This window comes from Phyllostomus discolor, chromosome 13, assembly GCF_004126475.2.
Source record: "Phyllostomus discolor isolate MPI-MPIP mPhyDis1 chromosome 13, mPhyDis1.pri.v3, whole genome shotgun sequence".
Taxonomy (NCBI): domain Eukaryota; kingdom Metazoa; phylum Chordata; class Mammalia; order Chiroptera; family Phyllostomidae; genus Phyllostomus; species Phyllostomus discolor.
In genome coordinates, this window is record NC_040915.2 from 15038011 (window position 1) to 15058535 (window position 20525).

General features: G+C 43.4%; 1 protein-coding gene across 4 annotated transcripts in view; it reads left to right on the forward strand.

The window, feature by feature from the left end:
• Window positions 1-491: 491 nt before the first annotated feature.
• Window positions 492-20525, forward strand: part of ARHGAP26 (Rho GTPase activating protein 26) — a 409289-nt gene continuing 389255 nt past the window's right edge. For 3 of the 4 annotated variants that reach the window (XM_036014068.1, XM_028527303.2, XM_028527306.2), the window contains exon 1: window positions 835-988. In XM_036014068.1, coding sequence (XP_035869961.1) covers window positions 835-988 — 154 coding nt within the window. Of the gene's footprint in view, window positions 989-20525 lie in introns of all 4 variants that reach the window. The other variant, XM_036014072.1, reaches the window with a different exon arrangement.

Consider the following 20525-nt stretch of genomic DNA (forward strand, 5'->3'; position numbering starts at 1 on the left):
GAAGGACCTAGTTGCTCGGTGCACTCGAGGTTCTCCCGGGTCGAGGCTGCATTTTGATGCAAACTCGATTGCCTAGCAGTGTAGGGCGGGCTGAGAACTGCATCGCTAAATCACGTTTTTTTCGTACTCGGCACGTCTAGGTCCGTCCGCTCCCCAGGCCGGCAGACGCACCATCTCGGGCTTGGACCCGGACCGCTAGCAGGCGGACAAGATACCGGGTGGCGGGGGCCCATGCACTGCAGCGATCACCCGCAAGGCTCGGGGTCTGCAACGCCGCGCGGGCGGGAGGGGGCGGTGCTTATGCTGCAGACCTAGGTGGTGAGATGACCCGCCCTCTGTTTTAGGCCCCGCCTCCGGGCCCCGCTGATTGGGTCAAGGCCGCGGAAGGGTTGGGCGTCCTCTGGCGGCCGGGGGGGTCGGGCTGAAGCGGGTGAGCTGATTGGTCCGAGTGGGATTAGATCATCGCTAGCAGGTTCGAGCAGCCCGGACGCCGGCGGGGCGCTCGAGGTTGCTGGAGAGCTAACAAGCCAAGGAGGCGGGGAGGCGGCGGCCGAATTCGCTCGGCAGCTCTCTCGCTTCCCGGCGCCGCTGCAGGTTCGCCGCTGTGCTTCCTGCTCTCCTGCTGCTCCGTAGCGCGCCTTGGCAGCCGGTACTCGGCTGGGTTCGGGAGTCGTGCGCGCAGGCGGACACAGTGCAGAGGGCTAGCCGGCGCCACACCTGTGGAGCCGGCGGCCGTCGGGTTGCCAGTCGGGGTCCCACCGCGTGCGTGCTCGGGGCTGCGGGCCTCCCGGGCCCCGGGGAAGGCGCGCCCCCCTCCTGGGCGCCTTTGACACGATGGGGCTCCCCGCGCTGGAATTCAGTGACTGCTGCCTCGACAGCCCGCACTTCCGAGAGACACTCAAGTCGCATGAAGCGGAGCTGGACAAGACCAACAAATTCATCAAGGAGCTCATCAAGGACGGGAAGTCCCTCATCAGTGCGCTGAAGAGTGAGTGCCCCGAAGCCGGGCGGGGAGGGGCCGTCGGGCGGCGCTCAGCTCTGGGTCCCGGTGCCGGTGCCCCCGGCTGGTTTTCTTTCTCCGGGGCTCTGAGGGATGGGCGTAGATGCTTGTATGAGGCGGGAAGGCTACGTAAAATGGGCGAGCCAGCAACAACCCGAGGAGGAAGGAGACCCGTCCCCCAGTCATTTTCGTTCTGGAATGGCTGGGAGTTGACCGAGAGCGAGTGCTGCTCTGGGGCGCCGCGGGTGGGTGTGCGCCGCACGCAGGTGTCCCGGAAGTGGGGCTATAGTGCCTGAGGCGCTGCAGCCTATTGGGAAACCCCACCTCGCGGCTACGACTCTGGCTCCCTTGGGGAAGAGTGGCTCGCCCTTGGGTGTCCAGCCGTGGGAATGGAGAGTGCACTGCCAAGGGGGCGCTGCCTCTCCTCAGAAAAAGGCGGCTTGTGACTGCTTCGATCCTTGCACGCAGCTTCAGCCGGCCCGGGGCGGCCGGGTTTCCCGAAAGGCACAGGAGAAGGACTGGGTGGAGTGGTGGCTTAGCTTTGGAGTCTTTGAAGTATTGGCAGTCAGTAACCCCCACATCTAGAATCAGGACCATGTACGTATGCAAGTCCTGATTCATGTGTTTAGCAGAAGGTGATAGGGGTGGGACTACAGAATCAGAGTGTTCCTTTACTCTAAACCGTGGGCGAGGATTTAAAAATAGAACGGACATATCCTGACTCCCCCTCTCCCGCTCCCTTGCTCTCCTTTTTACCTCTCTCGCTATCCTTGAAAACTGAAAGGGCTCAGAAGGAATGCCCTCATTCCTCGATCAGAAAAGAGAAGTTTAAACTCGTCTTTTAACATTCTGCAAGCTTTTGTAAAACCATTTTTACTTGTTTCCTTTTGGTAGGGGAGAAATGAAATTTGCATTCTGTGTACGATTTTCCCTTGACTTTTGCAGAGCCAGAGAGTTTCTCCTTCCAGCCAAACGAGTGCTCTGAGGATGAGCACCTTGGATTGTGAGATCCTTTTTGGTGCTTTTCAGTCCTTCTTCTTAAAAATGGTTCAGTCCATCGTTTAGTTTTGAGAGTCAGGAAAAATGTGAAGGCAGAGAGTGGAACTGTCTTTTACTTCACTTTTCCTGACTCTGTGATGGATTTCTTCATAGGTGGTACCTTTCAGCTCAGAAAGGTTGCTGTTGGCAGAGTAAGGGCCTAGCTGTGAATTTCCCCCAGGCCTCTTTAAAGGAGACTAACAGAAGTCAAGTGCCTGAGCTGTCATTTGTGTCTGTTCTTTTTAAAAATGAAGAGGGAGACAATGGAACCCCAGGGCAGCAGGTGCCAATCTTTTAGGGTAAAATAAACGGAGAACTGTGACGTGATGAGGCTCCTCAGAGGCTGGAGACTGACCTGAAGCATGCGCACAGATTCTTCCTTTGTCAGTCATCAGGGCCTTTCTGGGTTCAGGGAATCCTTGACCCCTGGTTTGGAGTAAGTTAGGAGCCCATTTACAGATTAGGCCCAGGAATTTTGACTGACTCTCAGATCTGCTTTAATTGGCCCTCTCTGCTGTATTCAGTGAACATTTCAACACTGTGCCTGCTGTGTGCTGAGTCCTGCCATGGACATGGAGGATGTTGCATTGAATATTCTGCCCCTGGGGTCACAGGGACTTAGTCCATGCCAGTCACTGCTTCATATGAATTATCTCATGTGCTGTTAATTCTTTTTACAAATGAGAAAACAGGCTTGAGGGAATCACTAGCCCAGAGCCACACTAGCAGCAGGGCTTAGTTTTGAACCCAGGTGGTCTGAACTGGAGATGGAATTATTGCTGATGCAGAGCTCTTCATCTGGCCCCATCCCACTTGCCCAGAGTGCACCCTGTGGACCAAGCCTTCTGGAAATTGGATTTACATTTTGTATCTCAGCCTTGAATCTGAAGAGGGTGCATGTGTGTGACTGGCAATTTATTTGTTTGCTACAGTTTTTTTGGGGGGGGGGGTAAGAATTCTTTGGGAAGGAGGAAACAGTGCAGGACTAGGGTTTAAGAGTTTTGAAGTTGTCTAATGGAATGGATGAGCCCTGTAACGTGGGGGAAAGACTTATGTGGAACTAGGTGTTCTAATCTTTGTATATCTAGCTCTATAACTCTACTCTTCTACTATTAACGGCTACTCAAACAGGTCATGTGACCTCTTAAAGAATGTGAAGTTGATAGATGGCTGTTTCCCAGACTTTAGGCATTCTGTTATAATTAGGTGCTTACTACATTGTATACTATAACTATATTAGTATTTGTGTATTTTTCTTTGGATGATACTTATCAATACTCTAAATGTAAAGCCAGTGTTTTAAAAAATAAATACATAATTATATAAGTAACAGTGATTTAGATGATGTATAATCTCGTTCAGCTCTAAAAATTTTATGGCTTTATTTTATAATTAGTATTTACGGTTGGATTTAGGTTTTATTTGTGTGTTAATATGAGGCAATGAAACTGGCTTCCAGAGATTGTCAGAGTTCATCTACAGCATTGTTACTTCTACTTTATGAGTGAGGAAACTGAAGATCAGAGAGGTCAGTAACCTGCCTGAGGCGACATGGAAATTAAGTATATTTAAAAATTAAGTACATTTAAACCCAACTTGTCTGATTCCAAAGCCTGTACACTTAATCCTGAAACAAAACCATCCTCTAGGTCAGTTGTCTCTCTTGTGTCCCCTTGAGAATCTGATAAACACCATGGACTCCATAAAAATGAACCCCCGAAGGCTTCCCCTGGACTCCATACTTCTGGTCTGGACACATAGAAAGTTAAGCAATGAAGTAATTTGGGACCTATATTTTTAAATATCCTGATTTTGGAGATAGTTCTCATTTGAGGTGCATTAGTGCTTTTGAGACTCCCAGTCACTTTTTCTGTGCTGATTTGTCCAGGCCTTCTCTGGGGGCACTTATTCACCCAGGACCCTTTCCCTGACCTGATTAATCAGTGTCTCAGTGAAAACGACTTTGTGTTTAAGTCTCTCTCTCTCTCTCCCCCTCCCCCTCTCTCCATGTAGAAATAGTAGAGGGTTGAGATGAATTTCAGACTTACAGAATTAAGAGTTTCAGGAATTCTTCCTGGGTTCACATCTTAACCCTATCACATACCAGGTGACTCCGGGCAAGTCACCAAGTCTGAGCTCCTCCTGTGCAACACGGGAATAGCCACACTCACCTCCTAGGGTGGTTGTGAGATCTAAACAAAACTGTATGAAAAGCAAATACAGTAGCTTGAGCTGGTGTATAGCACTGCTCAATTAATGGTAGCTGTATCATCTTCTAGCATTCAGGGTTGTCAAGACTTGGACAAAAAGTCACTTAAAAGTAGAAGGATATTTATTGGTTTGGGTGTAAGGCATTAGGCCCTTGCTTCCTTCATGCCAGTTGTTGGTAATTAAACAGTTGTGTACGTGTTAACTATTGGTGGGAAGAATCCTGGTAATGTTTGTATAAAAGTTGTGGTTATGCCAAAAAAAAGCACCATAAGTTAAAAAGAAAAAATATAAGTAAGTCTCCTAATATCTTGCTGTTTCTAATAACATTCTGGCATCTTAAATTTTTGATCTGGCTAGATTAACTCCCTGCCTCAGTGGCTGGGCTGGCTGCCTCTCTCTGCCCTGTAGGAAAAGCTTGCAGAATGCATTGAACTTCACGTCTGGCTGTCTCATGGAGTCAGTGGCAAAACAAATGTGGTTTCATAGAAAGGAAAGTGAATCAGACTGTTGATTTTGAGGGATGTTGAGGGTTTTCAGGAACTGTGAAAACCCTCAGTTTGACAGTTGGTTTATGAACTTGTTGCTGAGGATATGCCCCTTTAAATTTGACTATACTCTTTGAGGCAGAATGAGGTGTCCTTATTCTGATAGTTTAAAGTGAGGCAGAAATGCAAACTTTAAAACATCAACTTTATTAAGATATAATTTACCTTACCATATGGTTCTCACCCACTTAAAGCACCCAATTCAGTGGTTTTTAGTACATTCACAGTGTTAGTGTACTCATCACCACAGCCAATCTTGGAACATTTACATCACCCTCAAAAGAAACCCCATTCCCACTAGCAGTCACTCCCCATTGTTTCCCAACTTTTTCTCCTCAATCCCTAGTCAACCTCCAATGCAATTTCTGTTGCTATAGATTGGCCTATTCTGGACATCAGCAGCGCAATTTAAGTAGTTTTCTCCTAGATGGCGGTGACCAGCTGTAGGCACAGAGTTCTTGATTGGAGTTCTGTCAGCTGCTTTCTCTTCTCCAGGGGGATTTAAGTAGAGGTGAGGTCCTAAAGACTGAACTGTTGTTCCAAGGCCTAGAAAAGCCCAGGCATGCCATTGTGTTTCCAACTCAAGAGAGGGAAATGGCTTCATTCTAGCTCATGGGTGTTTGATGGATGCAAAGGAGATTACCAAAACAAGACTAAGAATCTAGCCTCTTCTCTCAGTGAGCTTTTAGTCATGTTGGGGCAGGGTGTGTGACGCTGAATCAAGCTGTACTCTTGAGTAGGTATTCTTCTGTGTGATGCTTTTTTTTTTTTTTTTTTTTTAAGGAAAACGAAGTGACTGTTTTTGAGCCCATAGTTTTCATGAGATGTTTTGGAGATGGCACACCTTTTTCATTGCATTCTTGGCAGTTAATAATTCTGAGATGTCTGACCTGCATCACATCACCAAGGCAACCCCAGTGAATTTAACAGAAAATAGTCTAATAAGAATGCCAGCAGCCTTGTTTATTGAGCACTTACCAAGTGCTCCACTGTATGCTAAGTGTGCACATTGTCTCATTAGTCCTTTCACCATCCGTTGAGATGAATACTCTTATTTTTCTGCAATTTAGAGTTGTGGTAACTTGCCTAAGGTCACACGACTAGGAAGCTGTACAACCAAGTTTTGAACCTGGCAATGGATGATCCGGCATTTCCTTGAACATGATTTTTTGGTGCTTCAGTAAACACACTGGCGGTGCAGATGCAAATTCTATGTAGATCTAGACCTTAGGAAGGAGAAATATGCAGCTGGTGCTAGAGTAACTGAGAATATTGTCCCACCTCAGTTGTTTTTCAGAGTCCGAGTCCTGAGTAGCAAGGAATAGCTGATACTTTGTATTGTGCGCTGAAGTTGTTTGTCTCTCCATCATAGGATTAAAGAATAGTTGTAGGCTAGAGGGGCAAATGAGGGTTTCTGATTATCTCTTGGTTTCCTAAAAACAATAGAATTTCTTTTTTATAGCATTAATTTCTTTTTTTATTAAAAATTTATTTTGATGTAATTGGCATATTAGTTTTGGTGTACAGCACAGTGACTTGGTACTTCTATATATTGTAAGGTCAGCATGATTAAGTCTAGTTAAGTCTGTCACTAAAATTACAGTTTTTTTCTTATGAGGAGACTTTTAAGATTTATTCTCTTAGCAACTTTCAGATATTCACTAGAGTATTAACTCTAGTCACCACGCTGTACATTATATTCCCATGATTTGTTTATATCATACCTGGAAGTGATTATATTTTAACTGGGTAAAAAAGCATCAAGCAGGGAGGGTGAAACCTACTCCTGGGTCGGATTTGGTAAGATCAATAGTTCATCCTCTTTGCTCCTTAAAACAAGAATAAAAATATTCACATCAAGTGTTGCATGCTTTAAAGCTTGCCATCTTTCTGTACTTTTTAAGGGTTTGATACAGGCTCCTTGCAATAGTGAGATGAACCCTTCTTGAATGGCATACACTCTCAAAGGATGTTCAATGCCAAGTTGCTTTGTTTAGGAGGAGATTACTCATAAAATCCTAATGGAACAAATGGGTGTGGAGTTAGATAGCAAAATATTTTTCCCAGTTCCTTTACTTTGCTTTAACACCTTGCAAATAAAAGGAAGAAAAAGGATTTCCTAATTATTTGTAAATGGTGATAATTTGCAATACTGACATTTGAAGTATTACTCATACAAATATAAACAATAGCAAATTAAATGCAAACAAGATTTTATAGTGTTTATATAATATTGGCTTTTAAAAAAAGTCCTTTCACTTAATTCATTCTGCTCTTGATTGGATTGAATAAATTGGATCTAATCTGTAGTTCTCAACCCACTGATTGAGTGTTAAGCTCCCCTCCTCCCCCCTTTAAAAATAATTAATAGACTTTATTTTTAGAACAGTTTGTAGGTTTCCAGGACAATTGAGTGGAAAGTATGGAGAGTTCCCATATAACCTCTCACATCTATTTCTTCCTATTATTAACATCTTGAAGTGGTGAGGTACGTTTATTACAATGGCAATAAAATGTTATTAACTAAAATCCATAAATCACATAAGGTTCTCTTTTTGTTTTGTATGTTTTATGGGTTGGGACAAATGCATAATAACATTTATTGGCCATTACACTGTCTTAAAATCTCCATGTTTCACTTATTCATCTCCTGTACCCAATCCTTTGCAACCGCTGATCTTTTTGCTGTTTTGCTAGTTTTGCCTTGACATTGCTATGACATTTGCCAGCATGTCATAGTTGGAATCATATGGTAGGTAGTCTTTTCAGATTGGCTCCTTTCATTTAGCAATATACATTTAAGGTTTTCCCATATGTTTTGTGACTTGCTAGCTCATTTCTTTTTATCACTGACCAATTTTCCGTTGTTTGTATGTACCACGTGAATGTGTTCATTCATCTATTGAAGGACATCTTAGTTGCTTCCAAGTTTTAGCAATTATGAATAAAGCTGATATAAACATTTCTATGCAGGTTCATGTGTGAACATGAGTTTTCAGCTCCTTTGGGTGTATACCAAGGAGCACAATTGCTGGATCATATGGTAAGAGTATGTCTAGTTTTGTAAGAAACTGCCAAGCTGTCCTCCGAAGTGGCCATGCCATTTTACATTCTCACCAGCAGTGAATGAGAGTTCCTGCTGCTGCATATCCTCAGCCACGCTTGGTGGTGTCTGTATTTGAGGTTCAGCTGTTCTAATAGGGAGGCAGGGTGGTAGCTCATTGTTTTTTACATTTGTAATTTTCTAATAACAGGGTGTTGAACATCTTTTTAATATGCTTATTTGTCACCTGATTATCATCTTTGGTGAGGTGTCTGTTCAGATCTTTTGCTCATTTTTAATTGGGTTATTTGAGTTACCTTATGCTGAGTAGTTTTTTTTTTCCCTGTGGTCAAATATACGTAACACAAACTTTCCACTAATACTCTCTCTTTCCAGAACATTTTTATCATACCAAACTGAAACTCTATACCCATTAAACAGTAACTCCCCATTATTCGGTCCCCCTAGTATCTGGTAAACCTCTATACTACTTTCCTTCTCCATGAATTTGACTTTTCTAAGTACCTCATAGTAATGGAATAATCCAGTACTTGTCCTTTTGTGTCTGATTTGTTTCATTTAGCTTAGTGTTTTCAAGGTTCATTCATGTTGTAGCGCATGTCAAAATTTCATTCCTTTTAATGGTTGAATATCTTCTTTGTTGAGTTTTAATTACCAACACCTATCATTAGGAAAGACTGTTCTTTCTCCTTTAACGGTATAAAAAAGCTATATATTTTCTATCTTCTCTTTTTTCCCTTCAGAATGATCACTAACACTCTGAATTAATAAGAGTGATTTATTATAGATGTCTCTCTTGAGAACACTATGTTTGCCCTGGCGGCTTAGTTGGCTGGAGTGTGGTCCTGTACACCAAAAGGTTGCACGTTCCATTCCTGATAGGGTGTATACCTGACTTGTGGGTTTGATCCCTGGTTGGGGTGCGTGCAGGAGGCAACCAGTCGATGTTTCTTTCTCACATCGATGTCTCTTTCTCTCACTCAGTTTCTCTCTCTAGAATCAATAAACTTATTCTCTGTTGAGGATATAAAAATATTATGTTTATGCATATTCCTTTCAAAGTAGCCATTTGTTTCAGATCAGCATATTTTCAGGGAGTTTTTAAAAAAGCTTTATTGAATTATTTCATCAGTTTTTAGTGTACAATTTGCTAGTTTTACAGAGTTCTGCAAACATTACCCCAATCCAGTTTTAGACCACTTGTATCACCCCAAATAGGCATTCTCCATTCTTACCTCAAGCCACAGACAACCTTTATTTACTTATTTATTTTTCCTTTTTGAAGCGTGAAACAACATGGATTTATTACTCCCTGTTCTACAGGTCAGAAATCCAGGCGTGGAGGGACTGAATTCTCTGCTCTTGGGTCTCTAGAGGCTGTTAGCTGTTATAAGGAGGCTCTGGGGGAGAATCTTACACCCAAATCGTTTCAGGTGTCTACAGGATTCATTTCTTTGCTGCTAGTCAAAGGTTCCTGTTCTCTTGCTGGATGTCAGCAGGGACCACCATCTGTTTTTTAAAGATGTTTTTAAAGATTTTGTGTATTTGTTTTTAGAGGGAGAGAGGAAGGGGAGGAGAAAGAGAGGGAGAGAAACACCGATGTGAGAGAGAAGCATCGATTGGTTGCCTCTTGTTTATGCTCCTACTGGGGACTGAACCTGGAACCCAGGTATGTGCCCTGACTGAGAAACTGGTACCTTTCGTTTTGTGGAATGATGCTCAACTGAGTTACACCAGTCAGGGCTTTTAAGGAGCCACCTTCCTTCTCATGTGGCTCCTTTATCTTTAAAGCTAGCAAGAGTCCCCAGAGTCCTTCTGAATGAATGGTCACTGCAGTCTCTGACTTCCTCTTTTGCCATGGGCCAGAGAAAACTCCCTGATCTTAAAGGGCTCTTGTGGTTAGATTAGGCCCACCTGGATAATCACCTTTTTGATGAACTGAAAGTCAGTTGATGAATTCCTTTTGCTGTGTAATGTAACAGAACCATAGGAGTGATAGATATAGCTTGTCATATTCACAGCCTCCCCCTGCGGCACCTTCCGGCAATACCATCATTGCTTTTTATTCCTTGGAAAGGGCAGACTCTTACCCCAGGACATTTGCATTTGTTCTTCCCTTCACTTGGAAGACTCAGCACTAGACCTTCCTTCACACAGTTGGCTGCTGCTCCTCGTTTCATCCTCCATCAAAGGTGTCCTCAGACAGGCCTTCCAAAACTGCCCAACCACACCCCTGTCTTACCCTCCTGGTCAGTGTCAACCATATCTTCAGCCGTAGTTTCTTCATGCATATATCTACAGCTCAGTTTATTTTGCTGACTTATATATCGGCTTATTTTTGTCTGCCTCCCCTAGCTTCATGTAAGCCCCATGAGAGCCTTTCTCTGAGTGTCTTGCCTTCCACTACCTCCCCAGGCCTGGTAGAGCCCCTGACACTTGGTTGGTGCTAAGTAAATGAATGAATGAATGAATGGGACAGTGAATTACCCATTTTCGGTCTATAAGACGCACCCCCCCCCCCATTTGAGAGGAATAATGGTTAATGCTGCTGTTGAGTTCTGTTTACATTTACATTGGTGAAATATTATGTTGTTTGTTATTAAATATTTTACCACATTTTTTGCTTCAAAATTTTTTTCCTATTTTCCTCCTCTAAAACCTAGGTGCCTCTTATGGTTCTAGAAATAAAGTAAGTCTAACGTCAGGGAATCCTCATAGGGAATACTTCAAAGAGTTAGTCTAAATATATAGATTCTTCTTTTCTGAAAATTTAAGCTAACTTGAATCATACTCTATGTGGTCTTTTGCATCTGGCTTCTTTCACATAGCATAACATAATATTTTTAGATGCATCCATGTTGTAGCATGTACCAGTGGTTTGTTTCTTTTTATTGCTAAAGAGTACTCCATTTCGTAAACCCTGCTTTGTTTATCCATTCACCAGCTGATAGGCGTTTGGGTTGTTTTTAGCTTTTGGCTCTTACGGATAATGTTGCAATGAACATCTGCATACATGTCTTTGTGTGGACATATGTTTTCATTTCTTATTTCACTTCTTACTAGGAGTAGAATTGCTAGGTTGTATAGTTAATATATGTTTCATTAAAAAAAAGAAACAACCCTGCCAAACTGTTGTCCACCGCAGAAGTGTCATTTAAAATTCCCCCTAGCAGTGGACTAGGGTTCCAGGTTCTGCATGTCATATCCAACACTCATTCTTGTCTGTCTCATTGTCTGATCGGTAGCCATCCTAGTGGGTGTGAAGTGGTATCTTATTGTGGTTTCAGTGTGCATTTTCCTGATGACTAATGATGTTGAGCATCTTTTCATGTGCATATTGCCCATTGGTGCATTTTGTGTTCTGAAATGCTTATTCAGATCTTTTTGTTGGGCTTGCAATTTTTTCCCTTTTAGTTTGTTTCATAAAATTTCTGATAGTTAAGTGAAGAGCATTCAGTCCATTCTCTGTTTGCCCTCATTTGAGGACTTTTGCTTCCTCATTTGAGGACTTTTCCCTTCAGTTTGCTTCAGCCTCAGGTGTATTCGATTGGTCAGTTTCAGGCTCCCTGGTTTAGGAGTGTGGTTCTCAGGAAGCTGAGGTTCAGGTTTCTGCGCTGGTTAGGCCAGTCCCTCCCGGCAGAGGCCCAGGCTGCTTGTCCTGATTCTGGTCAGAGTAAGCTAATGATCACAAACCCCATGTATCGACAGAATGTGAATGGGTCAGGGAGGAACCGTTACCACCATTGAGCTGTTGGGGAACCAACCCATGAAGGTGACTTCGTTATCCTGTCAAGGCCATTGCATTTTTAAAAGTTATCCAAGGGACGGGTGCCCGTATAAAGTTAACAGTCAAAGTGGTTTTTCTAGATTTAAATTTCTGACTGACCCTAGTTTTAATTTTAAAATTATAATCCAGTATGTTTCAAATTATGTATTTTTTTGGCCATCAAAAGAAGGCTTTCATGAACAAATATGGAGCCCTGATCTGCTCATACCATGTTCTGTAAGCTCTAGACTAGACTAAGGGCTTTTAGGATGGCAGAACAGGTGCAGAAGTCCCGAGGAGGGAGATTGCATGGGGCATTTGGGGAACAGCAGGGAGGCCAGTGTGGCTGAAGCAGAGTGATGGCAGATGAACAAGGAGGGAGTCCAGGAGCCAGGTTGTGGGGGTCTTGAGTCCCGGAAAGGTCTCTGCATTTCATTCTGGGTGTGATTGGCAGACACGGGAGACTGTAACGTGGTCCTTCTTGTGTTCTTAAGAGATCATGGGGCCACTCTGTGGAGAATAGGTGTAGTGGGGCAAGAATGGAGACCAGGAGACCAGTTAGGAGGCTATTCTAATAGGCCAAGTAAGAGGCACCTGGATTATAGTGGCAGCTTCAGAGATGGTGGTCAGATTCTGGGTGTTTTTGGAAGTAGAGCCTACAGGATTTGCCGTTTGATTAGATTGGGGCTATGGGAAAAAAGAGAAGTCAAGAATGATTCCAGTGTTTTTGTCTAGAGCAGTTATGTGAATGATGGTGCTATTTTCTGAAATGAAAAAGACTTGGGGAGGATTAGGATTGGGGGGATAATTAACAGTGTGAATGAATGACCTAATCTTACAGTGCAAAGACAAAAAAAATGCATAGATAGTTTATGAATACAGTTTTATAAAAGCATCCAGGACTATGGAAATGTACAGAATAAAGCCCCTTTCCTAAGGTAACCACTGTCAGCAGGTTGGTGTGCTTTTTTTCCTTGTCCTTTTTCTGTGCATGTTTGTTTTTTTCATACATAGGATTATACTATATGAATTGCTCTGTTGTGTTTTTCTAATTAATACTGTGTTTCAGAGATCTTTCCTGTCAGTACATGTACATAAGTGCATTCTTTTTAATGACTGTCGAGAGTTCTACGATGTGGAAACATAGCTTATTATCCAGACTTCTGTTGAAGGATGTTTGGATTGTCACGGCTTTTCACTATTAAAGGAAGTGCTGTGGTGATCACTTGCACACCCACCTTTGTGTGTGAGTCCCAGTGTTTCCATGGGATAGAAGATTTCCTGAATCCTTGAAGATTCATCAAAGATTCCTCCAGGTGGAATTGTGAAACTCTAATTTTTGCCAGCTCTTTGACATCTGTTGTTTAGGTCCTTTGCATCCCTGTAGCTAGTTGATATTTGGTGCTCTTTTTGAATTGGTTAGATTATGTTTCTGAAGCTTAACCTTTTGCTTAAATTGGAAGCATTCTTAACAGAACAGGCCCTATTGTTAGGCACTGACATGAATTCTAAAAGAAGCAGGGGATAGAAGAAAGTATGAATGTCTTTGTGCGTGTGCGTGAGAGAGAGAGAGAGAGAGAGAGAGAGAGAGAGAGAGAGACAGACAGAGAGAGAGGGAGAGAGAGGTTACAATTAATTGGCTGTGTCCTTGGATTTGTCTGGTATCTTTTCTGAGCTGCAGGTGCTTACAGATAAAATGGGTGATGGAATGGGACTTTGCCCATATCTAATGGGATATTTCAACCTTGAATTTCAGGGACCAAAAGGAAAATCACATTTGTTAGGGTGAGAATACAACATTAGTGGCCACAGGAGTGTTTACAAATTAGAGTCACTGGGGCTTACACATTTTTGTAGAAACCCAGAGTGGAGAAACAGAGGAAATAGTAAGGAAAACAGCTTGTCAGTGTGTGCCAGAAGCTGTCAGGGCATGTTTATATCTGGCTCATTTCACCTTGGGTTGGAAGGCACACAGTGCTGCAGAGGGTGAGCTTGGAGCCTGGGCAGTGGCTGGCTATATTTAGAAAGAGGAGATTCCTGAGGTTAGAGTGGTCTGTGTGTGTGTGTGCATTTTCTCTGCCAGATGGACAAAGTTTGAGGGGTTTGGGGATTCTGGACTAAACCTTGTTAACTAGCTGGCATCTGGGCCAAGCCAGTAGCTATGCTTTGACACCTGCTGCTGCCGCAAAGGAAAAGGCAAAATAAACCCTGTATCACATGGTTTGTAAACACCACAGGTAGATTTCAAAGCTCATCTGATCTCTCTGTCAGATATGCTTTCAAGTTGACTATGGGCTAAAGTGAACACTTTGAAAATATGAACTGGCTCCTCTTGTTCTTTAGGTAGATTTGAGGTACATTTCCAGTCAGATCAAGTTGAACTTGAGGTAGTTCCTGCGCTGCTGAGACTATCAAGCAGACACACTAAAACCTTAACAGATTCCTAACTGCATATTTTGTTATTACACTTGTGGGTCAGGTGTAGAAAATGGTTAGCATTTGAGAAAATAAAATAAAATAAAATAGGCTTTTTTACTTTAACTTATCGCTGTGTTTCTTTTAAAAAAGTTGTCTAAGTAGGGAACACCTGTAAGCGGTATACAATTCAAAAGGGACTAAAGGGACTGTGAGTATCCTTTCAATTCCTTCTGTCTCCGGATCCTTAGTTCTTCTACTGGGGGCAACCTTTTACCAGTTCTTGTATATTTTTCAGACCTAATTTATGCTTTTTTCAGCAAATATATTTATGTGTTTTTTGGGGGGTAGCATGCCTAATACAGTGTTTTGTGTGTGTTTGCAATGTGAACTATTTTAATATATTTTAGGTATTGTTCTACATTGGTACGTATAGAGCTAGCTCAGTTTTAGCATTGCATTGTATTGCACTGTACAGATGTGACATAGTTTATTTGACCAGTGCCCCCAGTAACAGACATTTAGGTGATTTCTAGTCTTTCACCGTCACGAGCAATGCTGCTGTGGACACCCTGGCACCGCTTGTCAAGGGCACATGCGTGAGTAGATCTGTAGGATGAATTCCTAGAAAGGGAACTACTGGGCCAAAGGGTATGTACATTTTTTATTTCAATAAATATTTCATGGGAGTGTTTCTGAAAAGTTCTGTGTTAACTGAATTTTATTAGTTGTGATTTTAAAGTAGGAAGGAAACTCATTATTTAGTTTATGACAGAGTGGCCTCTGTAATAAAACAATGCGTAGAGTTTCTCCATTTCCTACTCCCCAGTCTGTACGTATTGTTGACTGTGGAATTAAAAGCCACAACAAAATCATTCCCTAAAATGAGACAGAATGTACCAGGAATCACTTGAACTTACGGCCCCAGAGAACTTGTTTGTGTTCCGAGTGAGGGTGCTGTTGAGTTTTTATCTCCCTGCAGCTTGCGCGTTACTCAGGAAGTTTGGCAGGTGTTAAAGGAGGGCGGTGGCCTACGCTTGGTGACTGGAGATTGTGCCTTTGGGCCAGGAGGCACACCTTCTCTGTCAGTGAAGCTTCCCTGGGCAATGGTATTTCTGGGGAGTGGAGCAGGAACGGAGCGTTTTGTCTGACGTCTCTCTTCTGGCTGCCTGTCCTGCAGAGCTTAGCACTTCTCCCAGTGGAAGACAGGGTTATGTCACCTGTGCTGCATGGTCTCTAGTCCAGTGCCTGTGACCGCTCATGTTGGAGTACAGGCTCCTGGTGGTGGGTTTCTGGGACGGGGCAGGTACAGTTCCTGTCTTCTAGAGGCTCAGTGTCTTGAGAGTCAGGGCGGCACAGACAGCCCACAGTGAGCACACCGGCATGATTGCTAGCAGTCTAAAAGGGTCTGTGGAGCAGAGAACTTTGGGAAAGGCAGGTGAAGGCTTATGAAGCCCAACAAGGCAGTGTTCTGAAATCAGTCATTTAAAACCACCCCTGTTGTTTTTGTGCACTTTCATTACTGTTTATTTTCTTTGAAAAAGTGTACTTATTTAAAGCTATATTTATTTCAAATGGGAACTTTATTACAGTCTGAAATCATTGGTTTAATATGGTTAGCATTACTTTTTCCTAAAATATCTTGAAATAATCATCACATTGAAAAGTATTTGTCAATGTATTATGTAAAATAATCCTGTCTTTTAAGAGTGATTTGAGCTTTACTTGGCTTACCAATGTCCCAAGGCAGAAGTGAGTAAGAGAATGGACCATCTGGCCATCCTGCTGGGGAGGGGGTGGCTAGGCTGTGCTTCTCAGACTAGAGTACAGGTGTTGGGGTAGGTGGCAGTGTGCCAGGGAGTATACAGAGCTAGTGGCAATGAGTATACTTTGTTAAAAATCTCTCTTAATGGAATCATTATTTGAATCTTCAGTCAAATGCTGACAAAGTATAGAGGAGAATGCAGGCTTCCATGGCATTTTTGAGATGTTCTGGTGTGGGTGAAGAGGCTAACGTGTAGCCAACAGTGGAGAGAGGAGGCAGGAGTCTGGGGTGTCTCCAGAGCTTCTATTTTAGGTCTTGGAGGAATGGCTAAACTGTGTGCTGCAGGAGGAGATCTATGGTGTAGGATATGAAGCTGTGTCAGCTCGTCCTTGCTGAGTTGTTCCCACGAGACATGCAGGTGGAGACACCTACAAAGTGGTGGGAAGCACAGGTCTGCCGCTCTGGAGAAGATTTAGTTACTGGTGTAGATTTGGGTCCCACCAGGTGCTATTGGAGGCCGAGGCAGTGGTTGTCAGTCGTAACTGCTCATTGACATCACCCGAGGAGCCTGGGAGATTCTGATGTAATTTGTCTTTGTTACAACCTGGGCATTGGGAATTTTAATAGCTCCTCAGGTGACTCTAATGGGCAGCAAAGGTGAAGAACCACTCATACAGAGAGAAGAATGGAGGCCGAAATCCTTGGGAATATCGACATGCAGCAGAAGAGGTGGGTAGAAGAGAGTTGGAGAGACTTTTGCTCTGGTGACCAGGTGTTTCATCCTGGCCGGTTTGGAAGAGAGCTTGCCCAAAGGCCTTTGTATTTGACCTTTGAAGGTGAAACAGGAGAAAGCAGTGGAAGTACAAAGGTGGTAAATACCCACTTTGCTGTTGTGAGGAATTCATGAAATAAATTGTAGGTATCATGCTTAGCAGGGTAAGCAGATGCACGTAAGTGCCTATAATTGGTTGTAAGAGAGTGGATCTTAAATGTGAGTATGTGTAAGAATTCCTCTAATGGTAGAGTTCCAGGCTCCCCACAAAGAGATTCTGATGGATGAGTCTGGTATGAGGTCTGGAAATCTGCATCCTTTCAGTTCCCCAAGGTGAGTTGACTGGAGTGGGTCCTCAGACCACACATTAAGTCTCTACAGGCACATAGAGAATCTACATAAACCTTGTCTGAAATCCTTTGTCTGCCCTTAGCATGCATAGCTGTGTCAGCTTGCCTCATGTCGGGACATCTCAGGTAGGAGCCCTTATGGCAGATCAAGGAATGATGGGGAATGGCTCGGAAAAGCACAGATTCTACCCACATCCGAACATCTCAGCCTGTGGCTCTACACATGCGATCCACTTGTTCCATGAGTTTGGCCTGTGAGCTGGGCTCTTTCTGTAGCACTTGGGGTGGGGGCCGGGTGGGGGGAGCTATGCAGCTCCTGAAAGGAAACTTTATGCTCATGGACAGTCACAGGGCAAACGTTTTCCCACAGTAAGTCTTGGGTGCTCTTGTCAGGGTTAAAGTCGTTTGGGGTCAGAGCCTGTAATTGTGTTACACATTTTTTTTTTCTTTAAAAACATTCAGGAAGCATAATGAACTGGCTGAGCTGTTGCATAGCTTGAGAGTACACAGTGTCTAGGGAAGAGTAGAAGAGAGACTGGCTGATGGCTCCGGAGGCTGAGGTGCCTGAAACCCAGACAGAGTTGACCTCCTGCTCAGGCCTGGAAGGTACCCTCGGGCAACTCATTTCTGCCAACAGCTCCTCCTTATCTCTGTTCTGATCTTAGCCGGTTCTCAGTCATCTGATGAGGGCTGGGTGACAGAGCAGACCGCAGCCCTGCCACTGGTGGGACCCTGGGATGTAGCTACCAGGAGACTCGTGCTGCTTTTCCCTGTTGTTTGCTTCCTAAACAATTCTGTGGGCTACTCTTTCCAAAAACAGGAGATCCTGGTGTTTGCTTCTGACTAGTGCATTGAAATGTTTGACATATCCTGTTCTGGGCAGCTTAGCCGACAGATCATCAGCCTCATGACTCCCGCTGGGGGCCTTGTGGAGGCCAGGCAGGCCCTGGGGATGGGTGCCTCCACATCTGTACCTCTCCCAGCTCTGGCCTTGTCCCACTGCCTCTGGTCTGCTGGCCAGGCCTTGGAGGCCTCAGACAGCTTTGCTTGCTGCCGTCTCCTGGCCCTCTGGCCAAAACCTCCCTGGGCTCAGTATGCAAGGTCAGCAAGCTACCATGTTGCCAGCTCCATTTAGAGCTGCAAGATGGTTCTCTCTCTGGAAAGAAATCCTGTTTCCTCTTTACATAGCCAGCAGGTTTGTAATCAGTTCCGCAGCAGGGAAGCTCTGCTCCATTGCATAGAAAATTGGAGTGGAACTGAAAGCTTTTGGCCTCAGTGTCTTGGGACATGACTTTGGCTTGCTTCTCATCTTCCCCACCTCTTCTGGCCAGCATTACTTCACACCATGCTGAAATGAAAAGACAGCACAACAGGGCTTGGGGTTTTGTGCCGGGAGCAGCACAGAGTTCAAGCAAGAAGATGATCACCAGCTGAGCATAACTTAAAATTTACTTGTTTTCACAAGTCTGGGTTCTGAATGCTGGAGTCTCATCTTACCTTTCCCTTCCAATCTTCTTTAAAGAAAGAAGATTGAAACACATTTCAATCTTCTGTTTTGATGGTAATCTTCTATGAGAAACTTGTGAAATGTTATGCAGGAAAAGGATGACATGTATCTTGATGTGACACCTCTAGCAGTTGTATTACTGGGCTCCCCAAATGTGCCATTATGAGGTTAGGCAGTGGTGGGTGGAGACCTTGGAGGTCCTTCCTTAGGATTCTTTTAAAATAGCTTAATGAGATATAATTCACATACCACATAATTTACTCATTTGTAATGTATAATTCGTGACTTTTTATATGTTCACATAATTTTTCTTCCATCTCCTCAGTTAATTTTAGAACATTTTTATCGTTCTCCAAAGAAACCCTCTTACTCCTTAGCCATCATCCTCCATCCTTCCCATCCCCCCAACTGTAAGCAGCCACTTCCTCAGGATTTTTAACCCATGGCCCAAAGTGTGGTATGCTCCTGTCTCCTTTGTCCCTTAATCTTCTGAAGTTACATATCCTTTTCCTTTGCTGCCTTCAGATAATTTGCAGCTCCCCAGATTTCAATGCCAGGATGTGTGTATCTGGCAGTCAATTTTTCTTTATTTTGTTCACCTTTTGACAGATAATGCTAGTGCAGCAGGCCTGTTTCACATTCATTCCTGAGTGTGTGTAGGTCTCTGGTATAGGATTCTTTACTCATGTCTCTTTCTTAATTCCGATCTTGCTTGGGAGAGAGTAATTTCCTGGTGTCAGTGGGAAGGAAGAACTTAACTTCTAGCAGGAAGACACATTGTTTTGAGCAGAAGAGAGGAACTTTTTTTTCTCCAGAGGAAAAAAATTTCAGTAGTATTCTGACTGGGGTAACTATATTTTGACGGTTTCAGATGTAACCATTATTGGAATTAGTGATAAGGAAGTAAGTTTCTCATGACTGAATTGGCAGTGATTTGGGGGTATCTAAGGTCTTCACATGAAAGTCCTTTCTTATTGAAGGCCTGTGCTGTTCTATGAAATTCCAGCCCCAGTGTAAGATAACATGTTCTTTACCATTTATATGTTTTCTCTTCCTCTCATTTGCTTTCCTCCCATCTTATTTTTGCCTTCTCATTCTTTCACTGTGTCTGCCCTTCCCCCATCACCATCTTGCCTTGCCAAAAGACAAGGAGTGACTGATCTCTGACCTCTTGATTATGGGAAAAACAAAGCCTTTAGGGTGATAGCTAAAAAGACTCCCAGATTTGAGGTGACTGTGAATCTGAAGAAGTCTGAGCTCTGAGTGGTCCCATCTTGTAAAAAAACACTGTCTTGGGCCTCCTTTCCTGTTGCACATCTTGTGTTGTGTTTCAGAGGTGAAAGGACATCTCAGAACCAGGGTTAGTACAGAATGTCCTGCTCCTTGGTGAGCTGCGTTGATGGGGAGCATTCAGATGCTTATTTTCTACTTCTCTAATGGGACCTTGATGCAAGAAGCCTCAAGTTTCCCATTTTTATTATTGAGGTAGGGAGATACTATTAAAATCGTCTTTAACGAAGTAGGTCAGTGATTTGTATTTCAAGAAGATATATTTGGGGGCATGAATGAGAGCATCTTATCTGGGTTAGTTGAACAGTTCCAGATATAATTGTGTATTTATAATGCCAATTAGGGACCTAAAAACCTATTTGGGATAGGTCAGGAAACTGGGTATGAAATCTGAGTCTTTGTAGGTATTTCATCTAGACTCTTCTGAAATAATATATTTTGGGCAAATTTAAAGGAGACCGGGATAAGATGGCTTATATCTCCATCCCTCAAGCTGCCAACCCTGTGGTTCATAAAGGCATTAACAGCAAAATAGCAGGATGTTCCTCTACCTTCTGAGACAAGTGTCCCCAGTGTTTCTTGGCACATAGGCTAGTCATTAAAAAAAAAAATCAAGCAATCCAAAAAAAACTTGTATTTTTTACATTGTACAGGTAATGCATGTTCATTAGAGAAAATTTAGAAATTATAGACAAATAAAAGAAGAAAGTGGAAATTACACTAATAGTATTAATTAGAGATACAGTAGTCCTTCTTATCCTCTGGAGGTGTATGTTCTAAGACACCCAGTGGATATCTGAAA